This window comes from Ambystoma mexicanum, chromosome 13 (genome assembly GCF_040938575.1).
Source record: "Ambystoma mexicanum isolate Mex_15411 chromosome 13, UKY_AmexF1_1, whole genome shotgun sequence".
Lineage (NCBI taxonomy): Eukaryota > Metazoa > Chordata > Amphibia > Caudata > Ambystomatidae > Ambystoma > Ambystoma mexicanum.
This window is the reverse complement of record NC_090938.1, coordinates 47,180,338-47,200,848: the sequence shown is the minus strand read 5'-3', so window position 1 is coordinate 47,200,848 and position 20,511 is coordinate 47,180,338. Positions and strand designations below refer to the sequence as shown.

General features: G+C 44.7%; 1 protein-coding gene across 3 annotated transcripts in view; it reads right to left on the bottom strand.

The window, feature by feature from the left end:
- The window catches only part of CDK18 (cyclin dependent kinase 18), a 514,702-nt gene that overhangs the window by 137,461 nt on the left and 356,730 nt on the right, over positions 1-20,511 (bottom strand). For all 3 annotated transcript variants that reach the window (XR_011282882.1, XR_011282881.1, XM_069633152.1), the window contains exons 9-11: positions 16,586-16,709; positions 16,350-16,470; positions 3,729-3,826 (exon numbers count right to left, since the gene is read on the bottom strand). Coding sequence is in view for 1 of the 3 variants with exons in the window: in XM_069633152.1 (XP_069489253.1) it covers positions 3,729-3,826; positions 16,350-16,470; positions 16,586-16,709 (343 nt within the window). In the remaining 2 variants the exon portion in view is untranslated. The remainder of the gene's footprint in view (positions 1-3,728; positions 3,827-16,349; positions 16,471-16,585; positions 16,710-20,511) is intronic.

The following is a 20,511-nucleotide window of genomic DNA, read 5'->3' as shown; positions in this document are numbered from 1 at the left end:
TCCTCTGGCAGCAGTTCTGCTCCCTGTCCTTGGATTTGCTTGGTGGACATAGATGGAGGTTTCCTCTGGCAGCAGTTCTGCTCCTTGTCCTTGGATTTGGTTGGTGGGTATAGACGGAGGTTTCCTCTTGAAGCAGTTCTGCTCCTTGTCCTTGGATTTGCTTGGTGGATATAGACGGAGGTTTCCTCTTGCAGCAGTTCTGCTCCCTGTCTTTGGATTTGCTTGGTGGATATAGACGGAGGTTTCCTCTTGCAGCAGTTCTGCTCCTTGTCCTTGGATTTGCTTGGTGGATATAGACGGAGGTTTCCTCTTGCAGCAGTTCTGCTCCTTGTCCTTGGATTTGATTGGTGGATAGAGACGGAGGTTTCCTCTTCCAGCAGTTCTTTTCCCTGTCCTTGGATTTGCTTGGTGGATATAGACGGAAGTTTCCTCTTGCAGCAGTTCTGCTCCTTGTCCTTGGATTTGATTGGTGGATATAGATGGAGGTTTCCTCTGGCAGCAGTTCTGCTCCCTGTCCTTGTATTTGCTTGGTGGACATAGATGGAGGTTTCCTCTTGCAGCAGTTCTGCTCCTTGTCCTTGGATTTGCTTGGTGGGTATAGACGGAGGTTTCCTCTTGCAGCAGTTCTGCTCCTTGTCCTTGGATTTACTTGGTGGACATAGATGGAGGTTTCCACTTGCAGCATTCTGCTCCCTGTCCTTGGATTTGATAGACGGAGGTTTCCACTTGCAGCAGTTCTGCTCCCTGTCCTTGGATTTGCTTGGTGGGTATAGACGGAGGTTTCCTCTTGCTGCAGTTCTGCTCCTTGTCCTTGGATTTGCTTGGTGGGTATAGACAGAGGTTTCCTCTTGTAGCAGTTCTGCTCCTTGTCCTTGGATTTGATAGATGGAGGTTTCCACTTGCAGCAGTTCTGCTCCCTGTCCTTGGATTTGCTTGGTGGATATAGATGGAGGTTTCCACTTGCAGCAGTTCTGCTCCTTGTGCTTGGATTTGTTTGGTGGACATAGATGGAGGTTTCCTCTTGCAGCAGTTCTGCTCCTTGTCCTTGGATTTGCTTAGTGGATATAGATGGAGGCTTCCTCTTGCAGCAGTTCTGCTCCTTGTCCTTCGATTTGCTTGGTGGACATAGATGGGGGGGGGTCCTCTTGCAGCAGTTCTGCTCCTTGTCCTTGGATTTGCTTGGTGGATATAGATGGACGTTTCCTCTTGCAGCAGTTCTGCTCCTTGTCCTTGGATTTGATTGATGGATATAGATGGAGGTTTCCTCTTGCAGCAGTTATGCTCCTTGTCCTTGGATTTGCTTGGTGGATATAGATGGGGGTTTCCTCTTGCAGCAGTTCTGCTCCTTGCCCTTGGATTTGCTTGGTGGATATAGATGGAAGTTTGCTCTTGCAGCAGTTCTCCTCCTTGTCTCCTTGTCCTTGGATTTGCTTGGTGGATATAGATGGAGGTTTCCTCTTGCAGCAGTTCTGCTCCTTGTCCTTGGATTTGATTGGTGGAGTCTGAGCATCATACTCAGTCCCATTCTAAAAGGGGGCATTCCAGCCCGGATCTTAGTGACATCCCTTCTGCAGCAGACCACTAGCAACACCAGACGTGCCTCGTTGGGAGTCCTCAGTGAGGTGTAGCTTGGCTCTCTAGGCACAGCAAGCTCAGGACCCACGTCTGGGGATACTGTGTCAATTAGGGCAGCATTGAAACACTGAAGAGGGATGCCTGGATAATATTTGGAATTAATCATACACACTGGCAGTTTCTCTGGGCATCATTTATAGTGCCATCTCTTTATGATCCCTTGCCAGCCATCATCAGCAATCCCAGCTCCAGATTCTAAAATGATGCCATCAATGTACAGATTTTCCTACGAGATTGCGGCCAAAATGCCACCACGCACGCAGGGCCTTAAGCCTTCCTGATCATAAGTATTCTGTGGATGCGTCACAAGATCCTTAAAGTATATGCTCACAGGATGAGAGTCACTATGTTCCAATAGTGGCCCATCATGGTAAGGACGAGTCCCAACCAAGATGCTAGTGTGAAAGGCTGGCTGCCCGTTAGCACGCCCCCTATCCTCTGGGCCACACCTCAACAAACATGTGTTAAATATTTCCTTCCTGATATTTCCTAACAGAGTTTGTATCGTGTTTCCCTATCTTTCAACCGGATGTGTTTAGGACACCGCTTCTGTTTCCTGGTTCTTCAAAACGTCTACTACATTGCTGTACTGGCACCAGTATAGGGCAGCCAGGCCACTATTGTACCTCGCACTCAGGGCCCAAGCCCCCCTCCTCCCCACTCTTTTTTTGCTGGTTTCCATTAGATATACAATACATTCCAAATCACAGCACGGTCGACAGTCAGCATATTATTGGTCTAAGCACCCTTCTTGGTTGCCAAATGTCTCCCCTACTAGCCACCATAGCCACTCATTTCATTAGATTCTATTTGCTAGGCATCACCTATGTGGGAAAGTGATGTGCTCGCCAGGCCATGCATCTTCTCTTCAGATGGATGACCTGTGGGGACATCTTACCCTAAATTACACATCGGCTTAAGAAGTTGCCATCATAGCATAGCTCTATGCTGCCTAATGCTCAATGTTAGGTTCACAAAATCAAAGAGCCCCACAAATTAGCTTCCTTCCCTTACCGCTACGAGTGAGCTACCCTAGATGTATACACAGTTAGTTCTTTGCATTTTTTACCCCAAAACAAGGGCTCTTAACCATGTAGATGATGAAAAAACATACATATTTTAATATTTATCACAACATATTAAATACATAATGGTAAAACAGTACATAGATTTAGCCAGATCTTATTGTGTGTGCATTTCCCCTGTAGGCGTGCAAACCAAACAAATAAGACATCTTAATTATGCCTTACTATGCCTTAAATGCACACACAATAAGATGTGGCTAAATCCATGGACTGTTTTAACATTGTGTATTTAATATGTTGTGATAAATATTAAAATATGTATATTTTTTCAACATCTACATGGTTAAGAGCCCTTGTTTTGGGGTAAAAATGCAAAGAACTAAATGTGTATACATCTAGGGTAGCTCACTCGTGGCGGTAAGGGAAGGAAGCTGATTTGTGGGACTCTTTTTGATTTTGTGTTTGATTATCCTCACCCACTCAGCCCCTAAAAAGAGGATCATTGTGGCTCATGAAAATTTGATGACAATGTCAGGTTCATTCATTATATTGATAACGCACCTGCACTCTTTCACTTTGCTCTAAAGCACTGAGAATAAATAAGAGGGCCAGTTAACTCACTAAAACCTCTCCCTGCACCAGTTACCCTCTGGTACCTTCAGTTATCAGCACCTGTCATCACCAAAAGCCTGTGTACAAGTCAGCCCATCCACTTAAAGAACCAAGGAAAACTCCACTGACATCTAGGCAGCAAAGAACAGGGCAGCATCTGCCCAACAAGCAGCCTGGCAGTTCACTGGCAAAGATGAAAGAAGTGTGCCACCTCTGGGCAACTGTACTGCAGATTAACTCCTTGCATGGATGCAGCAGCTCAGTGCAGCCACCGGCCATCACTCCTGTAACACTGCATGGTGAAAAGAGCAGGGCATGTGCAGTACAGAGCAGACGAGAGCAATCCTACAGCACCCTCTGCTGGAAAAGATGAGGCAGCACAGTCAGAAATCCCAAAACCCTGGATCGAGAAGTGAAGCAGAGCCTCTCTCATATAGGCCTTAAGGGGTCACTCACCAAGCAGCCTGAAGATAAGATGAAGCTCCTCCTTCACTGTGGAGCCGGGAAACATGGGCCGGCCCGTTGCCATTTCATACTGGATGCAGCCGACTCCCCTACAATAAGAGAGGGAGCTGGTGTTAGACAGCGTGCGAGCACTGAGGACCTGTTACATGCACATCTCACCCTCCCACGCTCTGCACCTCTGCTACTTCCACACTCTTACAAGTCATTATCCAGTCACTGGCATACCCCTCAGCCATATGCCTCTACTCCCACTCCCCTGTACATCACAGATTTACAGTTTGCCTTCTTTTGCACAGAGCCCTACATCTGTTTATGTTGCAGGCCTAGGCCTCACACTCTGGATCTCAGAGTCATAAGACCCTATACCTTAGAGAGCTACCACCCCCCATATCTCTACCTTAGAACACAATATCTCCTCTGTCTCCATTCTGCACCCTGGACACCACAATATTCCTCATTTTGCACCTCATCTTTCTGCCACCTTCATGCCTCTACACCATATTGCTGTACAGCTCTGTAGAGGAGCAGATGACGTCATCTCTAGTGCCCGTCACCTCACCTCCGTCACACAGGAAGCAAAGCACGAAGACTCTGCGCATGGCACATGTTATCGTCCCAATACTGCCCCGAAGATATGAGAGATGTTATGCACTCAGACAACCGTATCGAATGTACCCTCATGCTGAAGTGGTGGAAGGATGTCGGCATAAACCAGCAGACATAGAAGAGCTGTAAGTGCGAACAGATGAGAGTAAAGTGACGTCATGAAGGGAAGGCACGATTACGCACAGAAATGATATATAAGAATGTTTAAAGAATGAAGGTGTAATCCAGTAAGAAAGTAATCAAGTATAAAGAGAGGAAGAAACCATCTATGCCACAAAGACGCGTGAGATGAAGCTCAATGATTTTCTATATGCAGAAACGCAAGGTAGATGTGTTACATAGAAGCTTAGTGCAGTAGAAACTATAATGAGTAAAGCGGCCATGATGGAAAGATGGACGCCGGATCGTGCCGAAACTACCTCAGAAACAAACCAGGGCCACAAATCAGAAACGCTGCAGAAAATAGCTTGATGCAAGGAACAAAGAATATCTGTTTCCCCGAGACTAAGTATGACACAGCAAGACATCATTGGAAAGTACAAAGGGAGTTGACCAGGATAAGCTATGAACGAAGTGCACATTTCTCTTAAATTAAGCAGAAGTGTAAACATCTGCAGGTGCCAAGTACTGGACAATCTTGAGTGCAGAAGGCACAAGTAAGACAGAGCAACCAATTCACCAATTCTCCAGAGGCCACGAGGAGTAATAGCACCCAGCACAATTAAATCAAATAGCAGTAAAATAATAGGTTGAAATTGACAAACTCGTGGTCTACTGACACGCGATGCAAGGCTCGAAAACAAACTCTATTCAGTAAGCCTCAGATGAATATAGTGGTGTACCCCGATGACCTTAAAAATCCCAGAGAAGAAAACAGCCAGCAAGGTCCACTACAAAGGCAAAGCCTGGGTCATGGTCTTACTGATGAGATATGGTAGGCTGATTGAACAATGCGGGCAGTGGTCTGACGTTGTTCTCTCCACCTGGGTTTCATTCTGTTCACATGTTGCTAGTGAGCCGAATGCCCAAGGTTGGGAGAGTATGCCAACCAATCAGTGGCTATGTAGCAACATGCTATACAATGTTGCAGTAGCAAATCTGCTTTTATTATTTTTGTAATCCGTAGTATACGTATTTCAAGGCGTGCCTACTAGATAAGGGGCAGCCACTCATGTTATTAACACTTATACATACTATAGGTATATCTATTCCCCTGATCAATCCCTCCCCTCAAAAGCTTTTACTGTTTGCCACGTAGAATGAAATCATAGCCGACGCACATCGAAGTATAACGTTTTTGTGCAAGAGAAAAGTAAACGAGTGTGTGTGAGCTGCATTTTGTGTGGTCACCAGATTTCCCTTATTTATTTGAGCTGACAATAAAGTAGTAATTTGCCATATTCATTGAGTGTGTCTGGTTATTTGAGTCTGAGGTCATTTATTATGGTAATTCTATTCTGTGCATGAGATACGCTCCAAGGCGCTACTGCACATTTTGGTAGCGGTGCAGATGGTTCAAGATCCAGCTACCTAGGTTTGGATCTAGACTCTTGGACAATCGACGTCTTTCACCATTAGCCAGAAGATCACAGAGCTTCCTGTGGAGAGCTGTGCGCAATACACATGTGGAAAGAAGTGGTCCACAGATGCGCCTTTGACGAAATACCTGTGCGGTCCCCGCAGGTGCTCAGCGGACTGAATGCAAACTGCTTGATTGGTAGAGAGTCGATGCTGAAGGACTCAAGCTGAGCCGCGGATGTAAGTAGAGCATGGAAAGTGGCAAATAAAGGGGAGGGGCTATAGTCCAAGTGAAAATATACAGTAACAGGATTTGTGTTTAAAGAGATAGATACCTTGATTATGGGTTCCAAGGGAACCAAAGAATATGCATTAAACTATAAGTAGAGTATATGATAGAGATCCTTGAGCCAAGTGTCAATTAAGAAGAATGCGTATTACACTCCAAAATGGGATAAATAGTGAGGCGAGATATATTCACTAAGGGATAGTAAAGGAAGGTGATCACAGAAAAAGAAAAGTGCACGTTGATTTGTGGTTATAAATACGTGAGTGTAGAACAATTAATGTGTATAAACTAAGAAGTATAAAACGATAATAATAAAATCAGTTGAATATCAAGCATTAAAATGAAGTGATTGACGCCAATCAGAGAAGGATAAAAGCTTAGAAAAAAGAATCAAAGTTAAATAGAGGTTCTTGCAGTGCAATAATAGAACAACACGCCAGCAAGAGTCGATAGAACTATAAACGAAGAAATAAAGAGAACCAATACCATAGAGACTTTAAACATTGATTAAAATATTGATCTTTATTGCTAAAGGGCAGGGATCGATAGTGCTTGCCCAAATTGATATTTGTATTGAAGGTGATTTAAGAACCCGGTAAGTATTGGCAGTTGAGATCGACTTGTCATCATGGGGGACACTCCCCTTTTACATCCATGCAGGTCATTACCACGATACACACCTAAAATTGGACAGTATCACATGGAATAGGTGAAGGGCATGACTAATAAAACACTCATGCCATATCCTCAAGAAGACTTGTTGACAAAAACAGTATTGCGACATATGACAACGTATCTGTCGGCTACATGCACAGGGAAGAAGTCACACAAAAGATTAGCTAGTTTAGAGTTGTGGAATATGTACCAAAATGAGAAAGAAGACCCACCTGAGCAGGAGTGGATGCTCAATCAGCATAAAGAGGAGGACATAATGCCCCCAGCTCCTCTCACTCCTCCCAAAAAAGATGAAACAACGCACGATAAACAGGGAATTTATCCTGTAAACGAATTAAATTCAGCAGCGGGGTATGTTAATCCAACATACGCACCTCCCTCTTATAATAGTGAAGACAGCATGGAAGAAAGTGAGATTAAGGAGCAAAAAAAATATATTGACACACAATGAATATAAAGAGCGTGATCAATGAAGAAGTAGACAGATCGAAATAGAGGAGGAAGTCAAGAGACAAAAAGAGGACAAAGACAGAACCAAACAAGGGATCATAGTACAAAACAAATAGATGGGAGGACTGATATTACTTGTTAAACGGAAAAGGTATTAATGGTGTTCAAAAAAGGTAAGAAAGAAGAATGGGAAGAGAAAGAAAAGGAACAGGATAGAGCATACAAAGATCAGAAGGAGAAAGAGAGGAAACAAAAGGAAGAACAAAGAAGGTATGAGGAACAAAAGAAAGAGAAAGATAGAATAAAGGACAGGAAAAGCGATGAACTAGAAGCCCAGAGAATGAAAGTACAAAGGTTACAAAGAAGACGAGATGAAGACGGAATAGGGAGATAGGGAGAAGAGAAGAATAAATGAGAAGTAGGGAACAAAAAAGATGATGAAATAGATTATCTTGTTAACAGATGCATAGTGCCAGTTGAAGCACGAGACCGATGGGATGGAGAGAGAGGATTACGACAGCCTTGTAGAGAGCTGCAGGGAATACAGAGAATACAGAAGTGGGCCAATGAGCAAGTGGCAGAAGGCATAGGGAAAAGGATTGCAGATCTATATTGGCAAACAAATGAGAGAAAAGGATGGCTATGAAACTAAAGGGCACAATGAGGGATCTTTATCAGACGGAATAAAAGCAGATTGGGTGACATAATGGCAGACAGACATAGAGCACTGTCGGTAAGTGGGTTAGATCTTAATGGCGAGGACAAGGATGATAGCCATACAAGCTGGGGTACAATGATGTCAGACAAAGAAAGAGAGTAAAACGAGAAGGTATACAGAGAGGGGACATGTGGTTTTCCAATAGATCAAAGTATCGAAAAAAGGGTAAAATTGTCAGACTTAGAAGACCCTAAAGAGAAACCACTGGAACCAACACCATATTCTGAATGACCACCAGAATGCTTGAGCAGTGCAGGGGATATATCCCTGCAATATGTGAGCAGATTGTGGTTACTGCCAGGATGAAAGTGAAACTAGCCCCACCTGGAAAACAAGAAGTGTAGGTGGGTACAATTATGGGAAAGGGTTTGTGCCATTCCCATTATTAGAGAAAGGGGGAGGATGACATAAATATATACTGTGGCCACAGATGGGAAAGATAACTTGAAATGTAAACTGCCTAGTTTGACTGCAGGTGCAGGAAAATGGATCTATGAGTTAGAAAGGATGACAATGGGAATGATGCTAGCAGTGGGTGACATAAAGAGCCTGCTAGCAGCCATCCTAGGAAAAAAGAGCTGACGATATTTGGAGGTGAGCAGGGTATGCGAGTGTAACAGCACAAAACATGACCCATGATGTAGCACCATTTAATAATTGCAGAGCAAACGTATGGAGAGCGCTTAGAGTACAGTACCCAATACATCAGACATGGGTGCGATTATGACAAGGAAAATGGGGGAGGATGAAGACCCTGTTGCCTTTATTCAAGAGATTCAAGAGTGCTGGAGGCTCGAGATGAGCGAACCATGGGATAAAACGGTAGTATTATTTATCACATTTGATGTCAGGGACTGCCCGAGTCAGTGCAAAGGCAGATGAAGAAACAGGTAGGTATAGGTGCAAAGCCTTGACCAGAAATACAGTTGACTATTGTCCATCATTGTTGATTGTTGCAAGAGAAGAATAAGAAAAAAGCTAAGGGCATAAAGCAAGAGGAAGCGAAGATAGTTCCGAAGAAATTGTTGAGGTTTGCTACAGAAGGAGTGGTATTGACAAATGGTGAAGGTGTGGTAAAACAAGGAATACAGCTAGTGCAGTCAAGTAACATAGGGTATCCTGCAGATCAAGGTGGATATAATTTTTGAACACAAGGCAGCGGTGCCTAGAGGTGGACAAGGGGGATTTCAGAACTCCCAAGGAGGAGGAGGTTTTAATTGAGGACAGCCGCAGAAATGTTGGAATTGTGGGAGAATGGGACATGTAGCCCAAATGTGCAGGGGTACAGGGGGCATGCTAGAGGAGGGATGGGATATTCTCTGCAGTATAATACAGAACCACAGGAGTATTATGCCCAAGATCACACACAGAATCAGACACATGCACCCCAAATACAGCAGGCACAGCAAAGCCCAGCACAAGTGCAGATGCCACAAGGGTATCTACAACAAGTGCCCATACAGGCATAGCAAGTACCAACAAAGCAAGCAGCGGCACCACAATGGAACATGAATGCAGGGGTGCCACAAATATCCACACCTAGGATAGGGTGTGTGACTGTGGTAGGAGGAAGTCCTTTCATGGGTACTGGGATGAATTCATATCCACAATAGGATAGCCCACAGAGCGGCCTGATGTGTTCAGTACTGTCAGTGATACCAGACCCCAAGAGGAGCCAAGGGACAGGGTAACGATAGGAGGCAAGACATTTTTGTTTCTTGTAGATACTGGAGCGACTTGTTCCTGTGTTCGAGAGGGAAACTTCCCAATGTCTGGCATTGCCATGAATGCTCAGAGATTCTCTGGGGTGACGAATTTAGTTCCTTTTACTGTTGATTTACCAATTTCTATAGGAGAACATGATGTGTCTATGCCACTATTGTTTTCTTGACAGACACCAGTTAACATATTAGAATGTCAAAAATAGTCATAGGCACCCCTCTGCGAGAAAGAACCCGGCTAAATGATGTGTTCTTTGGGAAGGTGCTCACTCGAGAGTCCGCAGCCACACTTTAGCTCACTGTACCCTTGACAAAAGGGAAATACATTTGCATATCAGTCTTTGTCCAGCCCACATGGGTGGTCCAGCACTGAAATGCTATGGCAATTATCCTCTGAACAAGAGTACCAACAGCAACCCCAGACATGTTTTTCAGCCTTCTTGGTCCTCATCAGTGAGGTGGAGCTGTGCCTCTCTGAGGACAGTGAGCAAGGGGTCCAAGTCTGGATGACCCTAGGAACTTTAGGGTGACCAGACATGATTTGATGACAAAACTAAACATGACACTATCTTTTACAGACAGATGGATTGTGTGTTGCACTTGAGGAATACATTTTCTGAATGTAGGAGAGTTAATATTGGCATTTTCAGGTCAGAAGGTATTATGAAGCGTCCCTCTAGAGCCAGAGGCATTCTTGTATTGGAGTGACTGTTTTGTTAACAACACCACCCAGATTAGTAGGTAAAATATTGAGAATACCTGATGAATTTTTTGTGTAGACCAGAAATACCTATGGATGATGAAGACAGACAGATAATTCCCATAGAATTAGAAACAACCGCCCTCAGAGAAGAAAGGGTGGTTGTCCATGGGACAGGTAATGAGGGAAGAGGATGAGAGCAGTGATAGCCCTTGGTGAAGGATACAGATTGACATATTTGACAGATGAGGAGTTGTTTAGAGATGATTTCTCGGACGATGAATTAGTATTCTTTATAAGTCTTACTTACGGGATTAAAACAGAGAACAGAGAAGTACCACATTGCATGGTATTGGTGAGAAAGAAACCACCATTTTTTCAGGAAGATTTAGAGAAGGTGCCAAGCATCTTGTGGACTAGTAGTCCTAATGATGTAAGTCTACTAAATGGAGTAGAAGCAGTCAAAACCAAGCTCAAGCCTGGAGCTATCCTGCCACTAGCAACGCAGTAACCCATGACCAGAGAAGCGAATGAGGGTATATATGAAACCATTTCCACTTTAATGCAGCAAGGACTATTGGTACCATCAGATTCCCCATGCAACATGAATGTGTACCCCATGAAGAAATTGAGAGGGGGATCATGGAGATTTATTCAGGATCTCCACCCTCTCAATAATATTCTTGAAGCAGAGTTTCCTCTGGTTTCCAATCAAGCTACTATGTTATGTAATATCCCAGCTACAGCTAAATATTTTACAGTCATAGATTAAAAAAACACGTTCTTCTCAATTCCTTTTCATTAAGACTCACAGGCTTTGACCACATTTGCGTATAGAAATATGCATCTAAAAACATACTCGTTTGCCTCAGTGGTTCTGTGAGTCCCCCTCAATTTTTAATAGGGTCCTTCACATGGAGCTGGGTAATATACAGCTTAAGAGTGCAATCATTCAGTACGTAGATGATATATTATTGTCTAGCGAGACAGAAGAAAGATGCAGGGGAGACTCATTTCGACTCATGAACATACTAGCAGAGAAAGGATACAAGGAAGACAAAGAAAAGCTACAATATTGTCAGGATGATGTCCTGTATATAAGACAGCTGATCTCTCTGGATGGAAGAAAAGTGAAACAAGAGAGTGCAGATGCGATTCAAAACACTCCTAAACCAGAGGCAGCAAGGGAGATGCAACAATTATTAGGCCTATGTAATTATTGTAGGCCCTGGGTTTTTTATTATAGCCCATACATTCAGATACTTTTCAAAGGACTCAAGGAAGCACAGGTGGGCAAGAATTAAATAAAATCACAGAGGAAATGACTGAGGAATTTCAAGAATTAAAAAGAGTAATTTGCACAGTCCCTGTGTTAGGAATTCCAGTTTACAATGAAGAGTTTTATTTGTTTTCACACTCAAATGGAGAAGTAATGACAGCAGTTCTCACAGAAAACTACTTTAGGACATGGATATAAACCATTAGCTTACTATAGTGGGATTTTAAAGCCAGTAATGAAAGAGCATTATGCTTGCGAACAAGCTTGAGCTGCTGCCACTTTTGCAATTGAAAAGGCTGCAAGTATTATAATTGGGTGCTCAATGACGTTATTTGTCAAGCACACCCTATTTGCTGTTTCAGAAGTACATTGACTACATAAAGAGCATCAGGGCATGAGGTGATTATTTAAAATCCAGCGATCAAAATTGTAATATGTAGAACAATGAATCCAGCAAAATTTCTAGGAGAATTAATAGAGAAAGAAGACTCTTTATTGATGGTATTTAAAAAATGTATCAAATAACAAGTGAAAAGCATACTCGGACGGCAGTAGTGAAATTAAAAATGAATGGTGAATTTGAGGTATTGATGAGTGCGAGTTTGCCTTTGCATTGTTCAGCACAAGCTACAGAATTAGTGGTGCTTATTGCCGTGCTTCAGAGATTTGAAGATGGGGAAGTGACAGTGTACTCTGACTCCGCCTATGTGATGTCAACTGTACATGCAGGATTGCCACGCTGGAAAAGGATTGATTTCCACCATGCAAATGGCTCACCAGTACAACATACACCGCTATTGGATAAGCTTATTAAAGTGTTGAAGCTTCCATTGGCTATCGCAGTTATGTAGTGCACAGCCCACACTAAAAGGGCAGATTTGATTTCTCGTGGTAACGAAGTCGCAGACATAGAAGCCAAAGAGACAGCATATTTCCCAAACATTTTTCACTTTGATGTAGAGAGTGCTAAACAATTGTCAGAACAGTGCATGGTAATGACAGAAGGGTTTAATATGTTATCCATTGTACAGTTAATTGAGCTGCAAGGAAGAGCACCACAGGAAGAGCATGATCTTTGGAAAAAATGGGGGTGTTATTTATCCCCACTGAGGCTCTATGGAGACAAGATAGCACTGGAAAGCCATTTCAACCTTATTGAAGCTTGCACTGGAGCAGCGTCACTACCCAGTACACACAACAAGAGAGTCTTGCTGCAACAATCGCAGAGGACTGGCTCTCACCATATGTATTAGAACATGTGGCACAGTTTAGTGTGAACTGCATTGTATGCCAGAGGTTCACAGCAGGACATACTGTAAGGACAGTGAGAGGAGCAATCCCAAGGACTAATGGTCCTTTTCAGCATCTAGATATGGATTATGTGGATATGTTGCAAGTATGCAACAGATGTAAGTACATGCTAGTGGTAGTTTGTCCCTTTTCCTGATGGATTGAGCCAGGTCCAAGCACACCCCCTGATGCTACATGCACTGCCAAGTTCCTCATGTGTGAAGTGTTCCCTAGATGGGGTGTTTACGAAGTCCTGCAGTAGGACAATGGCCCGCATTTTGTAAATGAGTTATTAGACCAGATAATGCTTCTGTAAGGCGTAAAACAGAAGTTTTCATCTGCTTATCACCCACTGGCCAATGGTGTCTGTGGGAGATTAAACTGACTTCTCAAGGAAAGGAGAGCGAAATTGAAGATGACTCTGAAGGCGGGGTGGCTGCATTGTCTGCCACTTGCTTTGTTCGCACTGAGAAATCAGCCTGGTTCAGAACACCACCTGACTCCCCAATAGTTGGTGACTGGACGCCGGATGAGAATACCCCATGCTCCTCCCACTAGAATACAAACTGATGCCCACAGTGTAGCGAAGGCTTTAGGTAATGAGATGCATGATTATTTGACAAATATGACCGCTAGTGTCTCTTTCATTTCTCAACAGATCAAGCAACGGTGCGAAGGGTCAAAGAGGAAGGAGGAAGACAGCCCAACTGGTGTTCTGAGTAAACTATTAAAATAGCCTAGTTTGAACCTAGTGGACCAGGTGCTAGCACAAAGTTTTGTGTGCACTTGGAACAAACTCCACTCTGAATGACCGTACCTACTAGAGGAGGTTACACCCACACTGTAAAATTAATAGGAAGAGCCTGGCTGCACCTGAATGGTATGAAGCTCTAGAAAGGAGAGACTCCGACCCCTCCCACAACCGCTGACTGTGAAGCAAGAGAAGAAGTTCTGTGCATGCCGACCAGATCGGCTACCAAAGGCAAAGACAAAGAATTGACGGACTAAGAAAATTATTTTGGAACAAATGGACATTTCCTAAAGCTTAGTAGGCAGTCAATGGACTGGCTGCAGTTCCAGAAACCTTTTTTTCACCTGAACTAAAGACAGATAATACATCAAGAATAAGAGAAAACGATTGTACAGCATATTTTACACTGCCTGAAACATTACACCAATTTCAGAATAAATTATAGTTAAGAAAAAGGAACAATGTGCCAGAAACAAAGCAAACATTTATATACATATATCACTTCATTTTGCCAATAACTGTAACATTGTATGCATTTTTGCATGCTCTTTTCACCTATATTCTCCAGTCTTACCCAGCTCTAGTAAGACAAGATGTGGATGCGGTTCCATTTTTGGGGAATCCTAAAAACGGTCCTACCATTCTCAGTTATTATTGCAATTATCCTGCTATATTTATTGTAAAAAGAAAGGAACTTGATACTGGAAGCAAAGCAGGAAGACTGCATGGCACCAGGTATCGTCCCAATGCCACGCCGAAGATATTGGAGACATTTTGCACTCAGACAACCGTATCGAATGTACCCTCATGCTGAAGTGGTGGAAGGAAGTCGGCATAAACCAGCAGATAGAGAAGAGCTATAAGTGCGAACAGATGAGAGTAAAGTGACATCATGAAAGGAAGATCCGATTACGCACAGAAACAATATAAGAATATTTAAAGAATGAAGGTGTAATCCAAGTAAGAAAGTAATCAAGTGTAAAGAGATGAAGAAATCATCTATGCAGAGAAGACAAGTGAGATGAAACAAATGTCTATATGCAGAAACGCAATGTAGATGTGTTACATAGAAGCTTAGTGCAGTAGAAACTGTAATATGAGTAAAGCGGCCATGATGGAAAGATGGACGTTGGATGTGCCAAAACTACCTCAGAGACAACCCAGGGCTGCAAATCAGAAATGCTGCAGAAAGTAGCTTTCTTCGAGGAACAAAGAATATCTGTTTTACCGAGACGAAGGCTGACACAACAAGACATAATTTGAAAATGCAAAGGGAGCTAACCAGGATCAGCTATGAATGAAGGGCACATTTCTTTTAGATTAAGCAGAAGCGAAAACATCTGCAAGTGCCAAGTATTGGACAATCTTGAGTGCAGAAGGCACAAGTAAGACAGAGCAACCAAGTCTCCAGATACCACGAGGAGTAATAGCACCCAGCACAATTAAATCAAACAGCAGTAAAAAATAGGTTGACATGGACAAATTCGTGGTCTACTGACACGCGATGCAAGACTCGAAAACAAGGTCTATTCATTAGGCCACAGATGAAGATAGTGGTGTACCCCGATGACCTTAAAAATCCCAGAGAAGAAAACAGCCTGCAAGGTCGACTACAAAGGCGAAGCCTTGGCTCATGGTCTAGCTGATGAGAGATGGTAGGATAATTAACCAATGCGGGCAGTGTTCTGATGTTGTTCTCTGCACCTGGGTTTCATTTTGTTCATGTGCTGCTAGCAAACTGATTGTCCATGGTTGGGTGAGTATGCCAACCAATCAGTGGCTATGTAGCGACATGCTATATAATGTTGCAGTAACCAATCTGCTTTTATTATTTTTATAATCAGTATTATACATATTTCGAGGCGTGCCTACTAAATAAGGGGCAGCCACTCATGTTATTAACACTTATACATACTATAGGTATATATTCCCCTACTCAATCCCTCCCCTCTAAAAGGTTTTACTGTTTGCTACATAGGATGACATCATAGCTGATGCACATCGAAGTATAAAGTCTTTGTGTAAAAGAAAAGTAACCAGAAGTGTGTGAGCTGCACTTTGTATGGTCACCAGATTTCCCTTCTTTATTTAAGCTGACAATAAAGTAGTACTTTGCCATATTCTTTGAGTCTGTCCGGTTATTTGGGTCTGAGGTCATTTACTGTGGTAATTCCATTCTGTGCATGAGATACGCTCCAAGGTGCTACTGCACAGCTCATTCTGCTATACCCCAGAATTGTATACCTCACCCATCACAGAACCCCACAATTAAAACCCTCTGCACCCCAGATACCTACATTGCACATATTCGTCTTTAGCGCCCTACTCTATCGCAGTACCCTGGAGAGTTAAACCTCACACATAACATCCCAAATCCTCTGTACCTCACAGCTTTACACCTCACATTCAGTACCTCTGAAACATAAACCCCACATGCCTTCATCCAAAAGATCTCTGTCTCACTCTCTTTGAAAGGTTCAGACCTCAGCCCTCAACACCCCACAGCTCTGGCACCTGTACCCCTTTCTTCCCATTAATTCTCCATTCTCAGCAGCCTAGACCTGCGCACATTCAGTCTCTACATGTAACCTTGGGGCAATGCCCTTTTGGCTCACCACATGTCAATCTGTGTGGAGTACTCGGTTGAGCCTAGCAGTACATCTGGCGGCCGGTACCAAAGGGTAACAACTTCATTTGAGTATGTTTTTGTGGGTACAGATTTTGCACGAGCGAGACCTAGGATAGAGTTTGGGGTTGTTGGGGAGAAATAAAGGGTAGATTAGGTGCTTAATACTGTGTTATTATTTTGAAACCCATACCCTGAGGACAAATTTGTGTTTCCCAAACTCACCAAAGTCTGCCAGCTTGAGTTCCCCCTTCTCATTTATGAGGAGATTCTGCGGTTTGAGGTCCCGGTGCAGGATTTTCTGCCGGTGGCAGTAGGCAAGGCCACGTAGAAGCTGGAACATGAAGATCTGGACAATCGTAGTTGATGAGGAAAGTTCAGAGTTTAGGAGTCACAGAGAGTAGTCTGACATGAAACCTTCCCATCTAGTGTCACAACCAGCACCCACTCGCATAGCACGCCATGGCTGAACCAAACGTCCTGTACAAGGGGCATGGACCCACAAATCTATATGATCACTTCCTAAACCACCTACTCTCTTCACCCCTTAATGGGTGAACTGGAAGCAAGTAGAATTAATTATTTTCAATGAGAAAATGCAATGTAACGCCTATTTTTCTATAATTGGATCTTTTCCGAGCTGCGAATTAAATCAGTAACTAGCTCAGCCACACCATAGAGTACAGGAATGCTCTTCTACTGGTGACATCAGAAAAACAGTGATGTTGTCTTGAGAAATTGAAAAATACCCATTCAATAATATAATACTTTTTGATCGGACAACAATGTAGATTGCATACATCCCAAAATGAATTGCCTTCTGTTGCTTGATAATCAGTGGGGTCTTGGGAAGTCTTGTGGGCGTTAATGCAGCACCTGGTGGTGGGGACTATGCAGAATTCGCCCCAGAATTCCCTCCACAGCAGACTGTTATGGGCTGTATGAAATCCCCACCTAGACAGTGGAGTGCCCAACCTAGATGTGCTACAAATTAACTGTGTGGCTCCAGCTGCAGAGGGTTGTCTATCCATAGATTTAGAAACCTTTACCAGACGCCTTAGGAAACTACCATTCTTGTACCACAGGGTTTGACAAAAGGCAGGTAGGCACTGCCAAAGGGATTGACCAATGGCATGGTACAGGTATGTACCGCCACAGGGATCAGCCAATGGCATGTTACAGGCAGGTAGCATCACAGGGATCAACCAATTACATGGTACAGGCAGGGATCGACGAATGGCATGGTACAGGCAGGTAGCGCCGTAGGGATCGACCAATGACATGGTACAGGCAAGGATCGCGAATGGCATGGTACAGACTGGTAGCGCCACAGGGATCAACCGATGGCATGTTACAGGCAGGTAGCGCCACAAGGATCAACCAATGACATGGACAGGCAGGTAGCATCACAGGGATCAACCAATGACATGGTACAGGCAGGGATCGACCAATGACATGGTACAAGTATGTACCGCCACAGGGATCAACCAATGGCATTCTACAGGCAGGTAGTGCCACAGAGATCGACCAATGACATGGTACAGGCAGGGAACGACCAATGGCATGGTACAAGTATGTACCGCCACAGGGATCAACCAATGGCATGTGACAGGTAGGTAGCACCACAGGGATCAAGCAATGGCATGGTACAGGGAGGTAGCACCACAGGGATCGACCAATGACATGGTACAGGCAGGGATCGACCAATGGCATGGTACAGGCAGGTAGCGCCACAAGGATCGACCAATGGCATGGTACAGGCAGGTAGCATCACAGGGATCGACCACTGGCATGATACAGGCAGATATAGCCACAGAGATCAAACAATGACATGGTACATGCAGGGATCAACCAATGGCATGGTACAGGCAGGTAGCACCACAGGGATCGACCAATGGCATGGTACAGGCAGGAACAGCCACAGAGATCAACCAATGACATGGTACCGGCAGGGATCAGGCAGGTATAGCCACAGAGATCAACCAATGACATGGTACAGGCAGGGATCGACTAATGGCATGGTACAGGCAGGTAGCACCACAGGGATCGACCAATGGCATGGTACAGGCAGGTATTGTCACAGGGATCGACCAATGGCATGGTACAGGCAGGTACAGCCACATAGATCAACCAATGACATGGTACAGGCAGGGATCAACCAATGGCATGGTACAGGCAGGTAGCGTCACAGGGATCGACCAATGGCATGGTACAGGCAGGAACAGCCACAGAGATCAACCAATGACATGGTACCGGCAGGGATCAGGCAGGTATAGCCACAGAGATCAACCAATGACATGGTACAGGCAGGGATCGACCAATGGCATGGTACAAGCAGGTAGCGCCACAGGAATCGACCAATGGCATGGTACAGGCAGGTATTGTCACAGGGATCGACCAATGGCCTGGTACATGCAGGTACAGCCACAGAGATCAACCAATGACATAGTACAGGTAGGTACCGCCACAGGGATCAACCAATGGCATGGTATAGGCAGGTACCGCCACAGGGATCGACCAATGACATGGTATAGGCAGGTATCGCCACATGGATCGACCAATAGTGTGAAAGGAGATCTTTGGACCTTTCCTGTATGCTTCTTTATTTGGGTGTGTCTTCCCATGCAGAGATAGAGGAGGGTGCCTCTTCATGTGTTCTGGCAGTGCCCAAATCTAGGCACCAACTTACTGGAGAACACGTCCCTAGAGGTAATGTCAGCCATCTCCCTCAGGGGGTCATATCCAGCATTGTTGTTTCCCTGACCACTGGCAGGAGAAGGACCCTTCTTGTGGATGGGGATGGGGGATGATGCAACTGCTACACTGATGCTTCATCAGAGGGTACCATATGTGGAGGAATAGGTTAGGTCTTACCCCTCCCACCCTCTGGGAGTGGGTGATCCCTGTATAATGCTCCAGAGGAGCCCCTTTACCAGATCTATGGAAACTCCCATTCTCTTTTGTTATCTTTTAGTGGGCGGGTACCATATGCAATGAATACTGCTCTCTGTACCCTCCTCCGGGGGGCAGTGCTAGCTGTCCTGTACACACTTCTTTTGGGATGTAACTCGTAAGGCAGTAAGTCATGTCCCCCCGGCCCCCCACGGGGGGGCCCTGGAAGCTTTAAAGGTCAGGATCCAGCATTGGTGTTCCTCCATGTAGCAGTGTAGGCTGGGACCTTCCAAAGGTTCTGTAGACATTCAACAATTCAGGCTTCTGGGAAGCTTCCAAGTTCATGCAACTCCTATAGGGTTGAGTTCTCCCTACAGTGAAGCTATGCCACTAGCCCTTGAGGTAGACATTGATGGAATCCTTCCAATTTTGTAGATTCACAATGAAATGAGATAAGATGCCTGCAACACTATCGACTGTTTAATTTTCCACACCATCACCTGAACTTCATGAAGACACATGCTATAGTTGCCTCATTCAAGCATACCTTGAGGTCTTCCCGGGAGGATAGCTCAGGGGCAACGCGCTCGCCTTGGAAGCAAGACGACACGGAGCAACACAGGTTCGATCCCCGGGTCCGTGCTTAGAAACCTCTGGGATTTAAGCACGTTATAAATAACCTCTCATATATCATATCCATCTCTGAGGTACTAAACAAATACTAATGGAAAAATAGGAAAGGTACACGCGGGAACCCCTATGATAGGCGGGGTTTCCCTTAAAGAAAGGGCCCTTACTAGTGGCAAGTGAAGTGGGCAGGTGACACTGCAAAGGCAGGTGTCAACCAGTCCCCAGACTGATGTTTTTACCAAATTAAGATACTTATCAGGCTGTAGCCCAGGACAGAATCAGGCAGCGGCCCAGGGCAGAATCAGGCTGTGGCCCAGGGCAGAATCAGGCTGCAAACCAGGACAGACTCAGGCTGTGGCCCAGGGCAGACTCAGGCTGCAAACCAGGACAGAACCAGGACAGAATCAAGCTGTGGCCCAGGACATACTCAGGCTGCGGCACAGGACAGACTCAGGCTGCGGCCCAGGACAGACTCAGGCTGCGGCCCAGGACAGACTTAGGCTGCGGCCCAGGACAGAAACAGGACAGAATCAGGCTACGGCCCAGGTCAGAATCAGGCTGTGGCCCAGGGCAGAATCAGGCTGCAAACCAGGACAGACTCAGGCTGCGGCCCAGGGCAGACTCAGGCT